This window comes from Penaeus vannamei, chromosome 26 (assembly GCF_042767895.1).
Source record: "Penaeus vannamei isolate JL-2024 chromosome 26, ASM4276789v1, whole genome shotgun sequence".
Classification (NCBI taxonomy): domain Eukaryota; kingdom Metazoa; phylum Arthropoda; class Malacostraca; order Decapoda; family Penaeidae; genus Penaeus; species Penaeus vannamei.
In genome coordinates, this window is record NC_091574.1 from 17,501 (window position 1) to 32,500 (window position 15,000).

Sequence of the window (15,000 nt, forward strand, 5' to 3'; positions counted from 1 at the left end):
TCCCACAGTGGAGCAAGTTGAAGATCAGGACAGGATAGCAGAGAGTGAAAGTAATGTTCATCATACAACATCTCAAACAAAATTCTTTTCCGTCTTTGTTGAGGACAACTCTCTTATAGCTGTCGATGAAGGTAAAGTATAAGATGTTATTTTCTTTCAAAGCAGGAACTTCAAAAAGAAAAAAAAAATACTGATCTTTCCTTGAGCTTTCTCAAGGTTGATATTTTTTAATTTCTAACAAGTAGAAATAGAAGAAAAATATTGAAAAGGAAATTATTGTGTTGAAAGTCATGTCATGAAAGATTACTATACAGATAGTTGTTATAACATATACATACAAGCTGTTATGCAAAAATGAATTGAAGTATATAAGCTATTTATTGCTAGTATGAACAGAAAATGCTGTTTATTTAGGTTGTAATAGTCAAGAGTCAACTGTTTTCTTATATGTTGACCATTATATGTTTGAACAACTGTTTGCATTAAACATTTTTGATTTTCCAAACAGGGGTTCTCTCTATAGGACACTATGATGTTTTTTGAATAGATGTAGTGCAAGAATATATTTTTTCAAATAGATTTAGTTTATTTTTTTATTTATTTTTTTTTTTTTTTCAAATAGATTTAGTGCAGGGTCTTTTTCATTATATCAAGTTTAAGACTATGCTTTTTCTGATTGATTTACCATAAGAATATATATCCTGCCCTGAACCACAGATGGGAAGTTGTACAGCAGTGGTGTTCCTCTACCGTATGGTGGCAGCAGAATCAGTGTTGTTGAAGCGGGGAAGGAGCACTGTATGGCACTAACAACGGATGGAGTAGTCCTTACCTGGGGCAGTGGAATGTAAGTACTACACATCTTCAGAAGTAGGTGGAAGGAAATACAAATAGACTTTTATTTTCCCTAAATCTCACTTGGTATCATTTTGCTAGTATGGGATGAAATTAATTAAGATCATTCTCCAATGACAAGAAGAGCTCATTTGACATTGAATTTGGGATATTGAGTAAAAGATTAATGATAATTGATTTTAAGGAAATAATAGAAAAATCCACTAATATGCTAATCCCTGCTGTTTCAGATAAGCATTTAAGATAGTCTTTTACTTTGGAAAAGGAGTCTTTCTCCTATGAAATATTAACAATGTGATATATGTTTTACTCTTAGGAATGTAATAATTGTGTCATCAGGATTAAAAATGGAAATTTAGTTGTACTCTTTTAGACTTTAGATCTTTATTTTGTCTTTTAAGTTCCAGCTTCTGTATCTAGAAAAGATGCTTCTAAAGAGAGAGTGAGAAGGAGGATGACAGTGAATGACACAGAGGGAAAGGGAGAGAGACAGACACAGACAGACAGACAGAGAGTGAGTGAGTCAGAAGGTGGATGAGAAACATACAGTGAGAGGGAGAGAGAGAGAGATGGGGGAGGGGGAGGAAGCTCTAGGTCTCTCTCAGTTAAAGTTTGTAAAATTAGTAAATATCAGATAAATTTTCTTTAGCCAGTATATTTAAACTGATAAGGACTTTTCCTGTATCATTTTTAAAATCTACTTCTTTTTCTTCTGAATAATTGCCTGCTAGCAATGGACAAAAAATGACTTGCCTAACTCCTACATATAATTCGATTCTCAATAATTTCTTGTCCCACTTTAGGTGTGGTCAACTTGGCAACGGAGAATTGTGCCAGATCGATCGTCCAGAACCAGTAGAGAGTCTTCAAGGCATTACCATCTCCTCCATAGCCTCGGGGGGTTGGCACTGTGTCGGTAATTATATATTTTTAATTTTTAAATTTTTGTTATCATTATTTGTGTGGGTGGGCTGTGGCTGTGGGTGTATGTTATCTTTGATGACGATAATGTATGCATATTTTTCTTATATATAAATACTTAGTTAATTGTTGCCTTTAATGGTTTGAGTTTAATCCTGAAATTAGTGTGTTAAGAAATATACTGTATGGTATCTTGAGTAAATTAATAACATCATGTTTCTGGAAATAGAGGATCATCCGTAAAATTTTAATTGTCTTCTTTTACCAGTTTAAATTTCCTTTGTGCCTTCCTTAGCACATAGTATAGTATTGTTACCTCAAATCTTAGGGAAAGGAATTTTGGATCTGTGGAGGTAGAGTATAGAGTTATGTTTGGGGAATGAGCTTTTGCATCAAAGAAATGCGGAATTTTCAACACTGAATTTTAGCTTGTGATATTCTTATGTAATTTCAAGTATTTGTTTTTACTTAGGAGACAGATGAATTATTTATGTTTACCCTTTTTTTACTTTCTCATTTCTTTTCTTCTTCCTCCTTTTGTCTCTCATTTCCTCTCTTCTTCCCTCTTATAACTTGCTTGTTTCCTCTCTCTTCTTCCCCCTTTTATCTTTCTCATTGCATCTCTTTTCTTATTCCCTTTTGTCTTTCTTATTTCCTCTCTCTTCTTCCCTCTTTTAACTAGCTTATTTCCTTTTTCTTCTTCCTCCTTTTCTCTCATTTCCTCTCTCTTCTTCTTCCTTCTGTCTTTCTCTATTCCTATTTTGACTTTCTCATTTCGTCTCCCTTTTGTCTTTCTCATTTCCTTTTTCTTTATCCTCCCCCTTTTGTCTTCCTCATATCCTCTCTCTTACTTCTTTTTCTCTTCAACAGCTTTGAGCACGAGTGGTGACGCATACACGTGGGGCTGGAATGAAAGTGGCCAGTTGGGCTTCCCAGCCAAGGCAGATCAGGAGGCATCGATTTTGGGAACATTTAGCCACAGATGCCGATGTCCCGAACCAGTTCATATGACAGACACAATACACAGTGATAGCAAGGTGGAAGAAATTAGGACCAATGAACAGAGTGACAACGATCATAAAGCATCTCTCGAAGGAACAGGAGATTGCAGATCTGATTTGAGAATCAACAAGGGCCGTGCGAAGGATGTTGTGAATGTACAGACCTCACCCAGGCTGTTGGACTTCTGGAATGAAGATATGGCAATCATAGATGTCAAAGGTGGAGATAGGCACACATTATATCAGCTTGGTAAGACATTACATTAGTACCATACACTTAGATTTCATATGAATGTTACAGGCATATTTTCTGTAAGTAAAGCATCAAGTTATTTTTTTAAACATTTGAACAGTATAGAGTTTAAGGCTTTAGAGCCTTTTTTCTTTTTTTCTTTTTTTTTTGTACAGTGTCAAAATTGTTAATGATTCATGAGCCATATTCCAATTCAATCTTGTTATTCTCTTAGTTTTAAGGCATTTGCAAAATAATATGATATGTATTAATCTCCTTTTTCAAACATTCACAGAGGATGGGAGTGTATGGTCCACTGGCATGAACAAGTTAGTATGCTATGCCACTTAACGTTTTGATTAAGTTATATCCCTTGTCTTCACAGTTGAAATGGTTAATGGTTTAAAAGCAAAGTAAATGTGTTAGACATCTAAGGTCATATAGCACTATAGGAAGGTACAGTAAAGGGTGGTTAAAGGGGATAGTGTTATGCATCAACTATCTAGAATAGTATTGAAAGGTTAAAGATGGGTAAAGGAGTTGACGATTCACAGGTGAAAATATGTAAAATTTCCAGGGAAGAGACATTTCAGGACACATTCACTTGTGGCAGGCAATCTGTAATTTTTAAGTTCAAGTAAATGTTTTTATATTACTGATATACATATAGATTTATACTTTTGGCCGAGGTCAGATATTACTTTATATCATAACCCTAGATATTTCAATATGCATTTCTTTTAGTTCTATCATTAGATAATTCCTTAAACATGAAATGCCATACAAATGTAATTTTATTTATTTATTTTAGGTACGGCCAGCTTGGTTTGGGCGACACAGCCGAGAGGAATGAACCTTGCCTGGTACCAGTCACAGGCATCAGAACAATGTTTGCTGGGGGATGGATTTCAGTGTTTATTGCAACGGACACTAGTGGGAGATGACATGTGGTTTGCTTCTGCTGTGATAGCACATCTGTGTATATATATTCATTTAAATTTGTTTATATGGATGTAGACTTGTATGTAAGCATATGTACATATAAATACACAAATTACCAATTCTTTTTAATTAAGAAATGAAATATGTCTCTTCATTAACAAATAGAAATTCGGTTTTGCTGCTTATTTGTTCTTTCTTAATAATAAACGTGAGCAGAAGCTTTAGCGAATTTAGCATATCACAGAAGTATCTAGTCAGTGTGCAGTTTATGGTAAATGTGTGTTCTCCTTCATCTCTTTCTTTCTTTTTGTTTATATAACATATTCTGAACATCTTTACACATTGATCTTTCAATTCTAGTTATAGACATAACACTATAATTTTTGTAAATTGTGGCACCAGCATATCATGTCTCTTTCTTCAATTAACTGTTTCTTAAGTTACCTATAAAATTCCCACTGATTATATTAATATTATTATTATTATTGATGATGATGATGATGATAATTGATGATGATGATGATGGTGATTGATGATGATTATAACAAAGTATCAATAATAATAAAATGCACTGACTTAAATTTAAATAGGTGCTCTTTGAGACAATTTCTGATAAATAACTAGATTCCATAATTTGTAAATATTCATAATAATGTTCTGAAGAAGCAATGTTCACACAGTTTATACAATGCAAGCAGGCAATATCATATTTTCCCAAATACAAAGCAGAACACAGGGAATAAAGAATATTTCTGAAATGGAGGATTGAGAAAGAACTAGATCGGGAGAAAACAACTGACAAAAAATGTAACCAAAACATAAGGAACTAATGAAGGAAGAGTTAAATGTAATGAGTAAAAATGTAACAGAGGACTAATGCAAAAGGTAGTGACAGAGGATACAAAAAAATACTCAAATAATGAGCAAAAAATAACGATAATGACAGTATATGAAAAAATATTTTGCTAATAAAAGCATACAAGAATTATTTGAATAATAAAAGCTTAACTTATTTTTCTTGAGGGGGGGAATAATATCAAAATAGATCAGAAATGTGTGGGAATAACGTCAGAAATAAACATATTTAAAGGACAATAACAAGCACATTAATCAACAAACCAATGCTTGCTATTTGAATTCTATGTCACAAGGCACTTCCAAAATTTTATTTTAGTATTGTGAGCCCCACTCTGCTTTATCAGCATTGCCAAAAAATGTTTCCTTCCTGATTTTCTGGTATTGCCCTACCCAACCTGACAATGTTGCCAACACTGATCTGTGTGGCTGTGCCTGCCAATATCACCGTCTGCAATTAATTCAAATATTCATAAAAGACAAGGGAGATAAATGCCCTCAGGAATCCAAAAACATACATGCATTGCCTTATGCTTGATCACATGCACACTACCACAACAAATTTGCGTAAACACTTGTTTATATAATAAAAGTAAACATTCCTGAAAGGTGTATATGAAGTGCGTAATTTAGAGAAGATTGAGACCAGGCTAAGCCTCAGTCACAGTGATTGTGAAGTAGATTCAAATATAACAAGTCAAACATGGTTCTCTGCCAGGTTTTAATGTTTTTTTCTTTTCTCAAATAGCTTTAAATTGTACAAACTGATTTTTGTCACCTGTCAGCTTTAGGACTTTCTCATTTTGGTTCTATTAGCATTTTAGGCACCACTAAAGCTTTTTAGCATATGTACACTGTTTATGACCCTTTTTCTTCTCTCAAATGATTTTGACTGGACTGTAATAATATGCAAAGTAAATCCATTTCTATTGTATATCCCCCCCCCCCCCTTGTACCAACAAAGATAAAACAGAGGATAGGCTTTATGGAAGGGGTATGCAAGCAAGTGCAGTACACGTTTCTTTGTGTTGTGGCTAGGTTTTATTATTTTGTATTTGTACAATTACCTAGAGAAATTCCTATGCCCTATGTTATGTGGCATTTTCTCAGAAGTAACATTAATACCTATACATAATAAGGTATTTGTACTATAGCAATGGACATTATGGCAGATATAAACAAGGAAGTACTTAAAACCTCACCAAAACAGGTAATTTTTGAAGCAACTGTGATCTAGCTGAGAGTATCTATCAATTCACTATTGATTTTTGTTCAGAAACTGGACACATGACAGACTTGTCAATAAATATGTGGTGGATGGGTTAGAAGTTAGGGTTAGTACAATATGAGAGAAAAATTAAATAAAGACTTTATTAGACAATCTCTAATGGTTTGCAGGAAGAAGGTGGTGCATGCATGCTTTTGTCACCACAGTCTACGCATGACTGATGTGGTTGCAACATAATAAATAATCAAGTGTGACACTAATGTTCACTTATTCAGCTCTAAGCGTAACCCTCTGAGTGCACTCGTTTCTGGTATGATTCTCCTTTGTAAGTGGATGAAAATTATTATAACTTAATACAATATTACATGTCGTACATTTCAATGTCATCTGGTGTTCTATCCTTGTTTATACTATGTATGCTTAGTGCACTCAAATGGTTAAACTGTAGGTAGTGAATCTTATGACAAAAAAAGGTTGCCCATATATATATAAATATGTGCAGTTTATAATCCTTTGTAAAACCACAAACAGAAATTTCTGTCATCCCCTTGTAAAGAGGATTACAAAAGAGGAAAATAAAATATCTCTTACACTGTGAAAATAGATTTGAGAAATCAATAAAACAATCATTACATGGTAATAACAGCAAGAAGATGAAATACTAGCACCCAAAACCCTTGTATATGAATAGTACGCACTGAACACATCCTGAAAGTTCTAAACTCATACAAATGGTCTTGTTACAGAAACAAAATAACAACTGATCCATAATTCACAGGATGATACCTTAGCTGCTCTGTCATTTGTTGAGACCAGGACATGAGACAACTGCATCTGATCAATTAACATATCAAAAGAGAGACAGAGAGAGAGAGAGAAAAAAAGACAAAGATGAACCATTTTCCAAGGTTTTATCCTGTGAGGTCATGAAGTAAAGAATAAAAAATGTAACAGAAGGCAGTGTAAGTTAAAAGAAAAGGAATTAAATCTAATGTTTTGTACAACACACAAACCTAGTCATGGAAGACTGTGAGCTTATTCTAATGTCTTGAATGAATATCAATTCCCCGAAAAGAAAAGAAAATAAGGAAAAAAATGCAATCCCACCAACAATATATAGAAAAAATACAAAAATGAGAACAAACAGTGGTCTTCTCACAAACACGATGGAATGAACACCTAAATTCTCCAATACGGAAAGAAACTGGAATTCTGAATAGTCACCATTAACTCCCATATGTCTGATAACAGTAATTTGATGGATTCATAAACATACTCATGAATGCATGAAGATACTCATGATTATTCTAATAAACTGATATATAGGTATGCAGGATTTTTTAAGTAATTCTTAGCAGTTGCATGACATTGTGAAAATTTGAAGTAGCAACAAATACTTCCTTATTCAAGGCACATAAGAATCTGCATTTGCATTAGTGCATTTCTCTGCTGCAGTGAGAGCAAGGGTGGAAGTTGAGGACTGAAGACAGCTGCTGTACTATCTTTCCAAAATGCTGCAATCCTACACTACATACCAAAAGTTTGTGCTTTCTGGTTGATTCTTTAATATATTCCAATGCTTCTTATAAGCAGAAAATGATGCTAGAAATTGCTAGCAGTAGCAATTTCTTGCCACTCTAGGGAGATTTAGATCTGAAACCTTTGCAACGATGGTCTACACAATCTAATCATATACATATATATTCACATGTATGTAATAATACATAGATTCAGACACATCTTGAAGCTTCTATTGGAATTTTCAATAATGGTGCTAATAGAAAGAAGGCTGTTCAAAAACCAATAATAAAAATCACACATGACCACTCCTGAGAACCTTCAGATTACCTACACGTCAAAAATAAACCAATAAATTCCTTCAGGTTAGAGGACATAAGGCACATTGTTCCTAGCAATATCACAGTATACTGTACATCTGTTATACATATTTACTTTCATTGGTTCTATATATAAATATAAAGAATCTATGGCATACTTTCATCATATCTCCTTGATGAATAAATAGAATTAAAACATTTACATCATGTGCATATTCCTGATGTAGTTAGCTTATATATCAGAGCAGATAAAAATTACATTCAAAAATGTAGACTATATTTATGATCAACCACTAAGGCCTATGTCACCTCTATCAAATACAGTATACTTCTATGGTTTTACATATAATTTCCCAAGGTACTCAATTTGTATGTTTTTAAAATCATTCCACTTCTGTCATCTGATGAAATTATGTAATACCAATGATCCTGCACATACACAAAAAAAGAAGAAAAAAGCAAACTCTCTTAAAACAGATATTTGCACATTCTCTAAGACTGGAAGCCTCTCAGCAAACTTCCTGATATGGACTGGGGCATCAGCAGGACTGAGCACCTGCGGAGAGACATGGCCTCCTTACAGCTCTTCTACCCTCGGCCGTGTCTTGATGTACACGAAGATGGCCAGGAGGAGGAAGAGTCCTCCTAGGATAGGAAGAGCGACGGTGAAGGCCTTGTCTTTGTTCTCCATAAACTCCTTCTTCCTCTCACGCTTCTCCTTTGCCGATTCCTTTGGCTTTCCCTTGAGCTGACGCATTGTGTCTCACTGGCTGATCTGCAATGAGGCGCAGAATGAACTCATTGTTCCGGCAGAAGTATACCTTGTATCCCTAATGAAATAGATTTATATTTCCTATCATTTATTGCAGAGGATTACATGATCCTGAAGTAAGTCCTATTTTATACAAAGATTTTACCAGATGCAAATTGGGAATAACACTTGAAAACATTAGCGCCGGCTTATTCTAGATTCTATTTGACTTTTCATTTGTATCAAATTGCTCTAAGGTGAGAGAGATATGTCCTAAATAAGCGCCCTGCACATCATTAACTGAGATTGCGATTGAGTTTGTTTGTGGCCACACATTATAAGGCATTATTGTACTAAGGTCTATGTGGTACCCTGAAAAATGACAAAAGTAGTTTTAGCTTATAGTTTATAAATTTTCTTATAAAACAGTTTTGAGGCTTTTTGTATTTCTTTGAATCCATGAATCTCTAAATTTTCTATCCTTTAACCCACTAATGACAAGTGTTCCACATATGAGACACACAAAAAAATAAACATTGCCGGGTGTCCCGCCAGTGTGACACTATATTGGGGCTCGCGCTCCTACGCAGTAGCCGGTCGCAACCGATTTTGTAGCTGCCCGGAATCTTATATTTTCGGCTTCAAAACATACCGATGTTAATGGGTTAAAGAATGAAAGAACAAGAAGTTTGAGGGGGAAAAAAATACACTCTGATTTCCTCTAACCAAAAGCAGTGCATCATTAAAAGTCTTCTCTCATCATGTAATGAGATGGATGCATATATATATTCAGATCAAAAGATCTTGAAAGAATTGAATGGCCTATATTTTACTTTACTTTGGCTGAAAAATGCAACCCAAAGAAAATGTCTATCCTATGAAGTATTGTGTCATAATCTCTTCGACAACCCAGGATAATCATGAATCAATATGAGCCTGAATGATGAAAATATATTATAGAAAAAGGTCAGGTATACAATTGATGTGAAACATCAGTCAACCAATTATGACATTAGCAAGATCAATAACTGCCTGAAAAACATGCGGAGAGGCCTAAGGGATATCGGTTAATTTTTACAGTATGGACACTCAGTTTGGACAAATTGAAGATAGTATTCTTGTAGTGGACTAAAAGTTGTAGTCATCGGTACAAGAAATAATCTGCAGACATGAACAGTACCACCACAAAATAAGGAAAATATATTGTAGAAAGCGATGCTCACAGCTTAAGTCCACTTGGAACTCTTGAACTTCAGCTCCATCTTGCTGTGTATACTGAGGTGAAGGCAAAGTTTCCTGGGGGTGTTGGGGAGGTGGAGGGGGAAGCCCCCCTATCAACCCTCCCCTCAGGCAATGCCCTAAGGACTTTGGAGTTGGGGACAGTCTCAGGTGAGTTTGTCCATAAGGTAAAGAGTAACCAGGATATCTTTTCTCTTTATATTCTAATAATTTCTTATTCAATGTGCATTTTGATCTATGTTCACAGCTTGTACTGAACACATATGGTCATTCTAAAATTCACATTCCTCTTTCCAAACACCTATAATAAAATAAATTCTGTTCTGTTTTACCCTATACCATTATCTTATCACTGTAAATCCCATTTCAAAAAGATGTTCCCTCTCTTCTCTGTACACTTAGAGAGCTCTCACACAACAGGTGTTCTACCATATCAAGCAGCTTCCAACAATTGATACAAAAGTCTCCTTCCAGAGCATCTGAAATTTCTGGAAACCAATGAAGGTCTTACAACTTGTTCATGCTTTCCTTTCAAAATTTATGCCTTGACGCCTCATCTGGTACTTGTAAATGAAGTATGTTCTTGTTCTAAAAGTGGATAATTCGTACTATATATTCACGTACAAGCAATACATCGTACTTTCCCGTATTAGGTTTCCAAGAGCCGGTATGGCTTACATGCTATCAAGTTATAGATATATCAATATTTATCCCTTTTACACTATCTTTATGTAATAAACCCATTAGAAGTAACATCGATTTTCAATATCAAAAGATAATGATTAGTAGATTTACGAATAAAGGTATAAATATGTACTGGTCAGTGCCAATAGCTGTCAAAAAAACTAGTACCACGATATTTAGCAAATTTAAACACAATAAATATGTATTTCCAAGAACCACACACTAAGTACAAATAATACAGTCCATTTTACCTAAATATAGGGGCGAAGAAGATGCTCACACAGCTGAAGGCTGACGTTTACTGCCAGAGATAAGAGGACGGAACGTGGCGTTGGGATGCCTCGGAGTCGCCAGCTGATATGAAGTGTTTACAAACGTCATCCGCTGCTTTCGACGTGGTGCCAGGGTCAAATCAGAGTCTTAGGTCTAATCGCTTTTATTCGCAGTGTTGGCCTTTTTCTTTCCTATTCCTATAATGTATTATGTTTTAATTGTCAGTTTATGTATGGTGATTTGTAGATATTGTCTGTTTCTTTGTTGTTTAGTTTCTTTTTGGGTTTAGTATAGTTCTAATTTTGCTGATTATCTTTTCGTGCGAAATGTCAAACTGATTATTACATTATAGGTTTGACATTAGATTCGACATTTATATCCTTCTTTATTATCGACTGGAATTTAGGTCTCATATCCTCATATATGCATTTCATCGATAAATTCATAAACCAAGTCACTTTTCTCAGAATAAAATAACCACATATCCCCTCAGAAAAAAGTAACCAATCACAATAAAGTTTTAAGAGCCATAGACAGATATCTTAATTCCCATTGGTCACTTTCCCGAGCAGACCCATCCTACCAAAATCCCCTCCTGTAAGCGAGTATCCGCGCGATTTCTAGCCAATCATAACTCAGTCTTTGGCTTCACATAACATAAAACTCTATTCTGATTGGTCTAGTATCCTACGAGGCTCGACCAACGGAAAGGGATCTTGTAAACACATCCGCTATTTATGGTAAAAGGTTGAAGCTCGGCCGAGGGAGAGAAAAGGCGCTGGCGGTGAATATTTAGGGTGATTTTCCAGCTCCGAGGCTCCAAATCCTACGAGTAAGTGAAGGAGAGGGATTGAAGGATTCGGTTACGGGTTTCTGAAGGATAATAAAGGAGGTTAAAGCTGGGGAAAAGAGAGCTTTTGAGGGCGGTGATGAGGGTGATAAGGTGGGCGTGTGTAGGTGTGGGAGAGATGATGGGATAATTAAATTTAAATTACAATTAAATGTGTAATTACCGGTGGTGGTTGGCTGTTCGCTTAAGGGGAAATTAGCATTCTTATAAAGATTTCAATAACGTAAATTTAAAAGCCTAAGATTTAAAAAAAATCTTAGTGTGTTGGATTCCCTCTGAGCCACCTGTATCTATTTATATATTTTTCTGCATTTTCAGTCATTTTAGGAGTTTTTAATCTATTGCCTTAATACAGTTAAAGAAATATCAATGTTAAGGAGCTCTAATCATTAAATTTTAGGTAGTCTAAGGAGGTGAAAGTTTATTTTTATTTTCCAGGTGCTTATGGTAGGGCAAGATATGGGAAGACTGAAATATTTTTGTAGATAAATTATAAAGATTTGATTTTGAGTCCCATTATTTTACAATTGATTGTAAGATTTAAGATAAGTCATCTCAAGATCTTAGGAGTCATATTACATTCAATATTATGATAGTAGTATGATGAGTCATATCAGGATTTCGTTATACCGTTTTATGTCGTTTTGATATATTATAAAGATTAGGGTCACAAATGTTCTGAGACTATGCTGCTGGTGAGAATAACACGTGTCGTTCTATATGTATACAAAATTTTCCAATTTTATTTTAGTATTATCATTATGTACTTGATAAATGTTTAGGAGACACTTCTGCATTTGCTACTGACCTTGTGCAAGTTGATTCCACAGCTGTCAGTGCCTCTACACTTGTTTGGAAATCTCCACCATGTAATATTTTCTAGCATGGGAGGGATTGTAGTCTCCTAGGGAATATAGTGTCAGAAACAGAACCACTCGGCAGTCTGTCTTGTATGGTGGAAATGTGTTAGTCATTGCTGGAGAGCATAGTATAGAGGCCATGACGATCCCTTGACAGTGTGCCATTTTTAGGTTGAAACTTAGAATGTAGGCCTGTCAAAGATCCAGCAAGTTTCATGTGGATTTAGGTAGAGTACGGTTAATATTATTACAAGCTAAAAGTCACTTTTTGAAAGCCACACTGTTAGCTTCTTGTAAACAGTTCCCACGTAATTATTTATTTCTTCAAATCATTTGTATTTCACCAGAAAAAAAAAAACTTGCAGTAATTTCTTCAGTGAAAGAAAACCAGTTGCCAAATAATGAGCAATGCACACATAAATAAGAATTATTAATAAGAATTTCCCATTTTATGGACAGTATTAACATGATTGCATATGATGTAACTAGCTTTCCAATGAAGGAAGTCAGACAATAAAAATTGTCGTCGTTAATTTGCTAATTCCAATACTTACATAGTTGAGAGGTTTATTAGTTTCAAAGCTATGCAGTTATTATTTTTGAAAACATGGAAAATGCTGATTTTTAAAAATTTCATCCTACAAGTTAAGATTGACAATACAAGTGTCATGAATAATTTTTTTTAGATAATCTCCTGAAAAGAAAGTGCATATTAGGAAATGAGTCAAAGATGATTTTATTCTGATATTAGAGTAGGGTACATTTCCATACTGAATATTTGAGAATATGGAAAAATAAAGAAAATAACTTTGATTTAGGTAAGCAATTCTAGTTTGCTGATTTTTGTTTATCTGTCAATGATATTTAGATTACAAAACTCGATTACTGTAGCATGAATTCATAAATGTTGCCTTTTGCTGGCTTTGCATTGAGGTTTATCATCTTGCACTATAAGATAAGATCCTTATCATGGTTTTTATCTTACACATATGAACACCATTGCTACTTCAGAACATTTGATTGAATATCCCTAAATGATGAATTTATTGTTTATTTTTAAAGATGAACAGTGACAAAACTTCCCATATCTTTATAGGTCATATTTTTTATTGAGCAAATCTGATCTATCATCAAAAACGTGATTAGTTAGTAAGCTTGTTTATTTGTTATATTTTAGTTCTAGTATTAAGCAGATAAAATTTATTTGATATTTGTTGTTAAGACTTCTTTTGAATTCTTTATTTTTTATTGTGTAGGAAATGCAGAGAATTTTAGAAATTCTCCAAATATTCCTTATAGCCTAGTTAATGAATCGGTGGTCCATTTCATTTCATAAGCATTTTTTGGTTGTTGAGGAATAAATCAGCCTAAGATGTAAAGGAGATGTAAAAGAGATGAAAATTAAATTTGGTTATCATTAGGCAGTAGTGCTTTATAATCATACCTTTTCATTCAGATATTTTCTCCATTATTTTACTATAGGTACTAAGGAATTTGAAGATGAGATGAGTAAAAAGAAAAATCTCATTCTTATCTTATTCAAATGGCTGATTGATTTATTGAAGAGAAATTATGAATTGCATTTAGGAAATCATTTCCATGTGGACTTGTTCAAGAGGTTGAAAGTCAAGGATATGTACAAAGGCTGCATGTATTTGTAATCTACATTTTAATAATCCAATGGTAAAAGCATGAAGCAATTAAGCTTTTATTGATATGCAGATAAGAAGAGCCATGGCTTTCTTGAATAAGAAAATGGACACACTTTGCGATAACCATAGCGTCATCTAATAAAGCTATATGTTCCATGTTTATATACAATCCATTATTAATGATGACCTTCTCAGGCCATTGCTGAAATAAAAATAACTCCCTGTATGCATTTATAAGATATACAAGTTCATATTTTGTTAATAATCCTGCTCTTAAGAAAAAAATCTAATATACTGGTATGGAAGTTAATCTGATATTAGGAAGAAAATATTAGAAATATAGTGACAACAGTACGCCTCTGTGCAGTGTAATTGATAGCAAAGCAGGTATACGGGGAGAGGAGAGACTTGATGGGAGTAGAGTATATGGTACATATATAGTTGTATTTAGCTGTTATATGCATTCTGTATGTTATTAGTAGTCATTTTCTAAAGGCAAATGCTATTCTTTAGCTAGAAAAACAAAGAGAGGTGGGTAGGAAAGAATGGAGAAGTACCAAGAAGGGAATAACGCTGTGGGTTTTAGGTAAAAGTAATAGGTTTATGGAAGGAAATAGGTAAAGTGCATAGACAAATAGACAGGGTTCCTCCTCAAAAGAATAGATGAGTAAAATCATATAGAAATCAAATCTATTGTATTAGAGGTAGCCAGTAGCGTGTTTTCATAGAAGCCGAGGGATTAATGGAATCCGAATATTAGAGGAGAGGAGAGAGTAGTGCATGAGGACTAGCCAAAAGAGTGCGGAGAAGCATGGCATG

General features: G+C 34.3%; 1 protein-coding gene and 1 long non-coding RNA gene across 6 annotated transcripts in view; one reads left to right on the top strand and one right to left on the bottom strand.

Moving 5' to 3' along the window:
* LOC113799971 (regulator of chromosome condensation) overlaps positions 1–4,125 on the top strand; it is a 7,447-nt gene extending 3,322 nt beyond the window's left edge. The window contains exons 5-10 of the mRNA XM_070139891.1: positions 1–131; positions 718–847; positions 1,659–1,771; positions 2,647–3,027; positions 3,305–3,338; positions 3,821–4,125. The exon at positions 1–131 is cut by the window's left edge and continues 1 nt beyond it. Coding sequence (XP_069995992.1) covers positions 1–131; positions 718–847; positions 1,659–1,771; positions 2,647–3,027; positions 3,305–3,338; positions 3,821–3,953 — 922 coding nt within the window. The 3' untranslated portion in view covers positions 3,954–4,125. The remainder of the gene's footprint in view (positions 132–717; positions 848–1,658; positions 1,772–2,646; positions 3,028–3,304; positions 3,339–3,820) is intronic.
* A 2,036-nt stretch (positions 4,126–6,161) lies between these two features.
* Positions 6,162–15,000, bottom strand: part of LOC113799974 (uncharacterized) — a 13,690-nt gene continuing 4,851 nt past the window's right edge. The window contains exons 2-4 of one of the 5 annotated variants that reach the window (XR_003474920.2): positions 12,478–12,573; positions 10,798–11,016; positions 6,162–8,647 (exon numbers count right to left, since the gene is read on the bottom strand). This is a non-coding gene — a long non-coding RNA (uncharacterized lncRNA). Of the gene's footprint in view, positions 8,648–10,797; positions 11,017–12,477; positions 12,722–15,000 lie in introns of all 5 variants that reach the window. The other 4 variants (XR_003474921.2, XR_011399633.1, XR_011399634.1 and 1 more) reach the window with 4 other exon arrangements.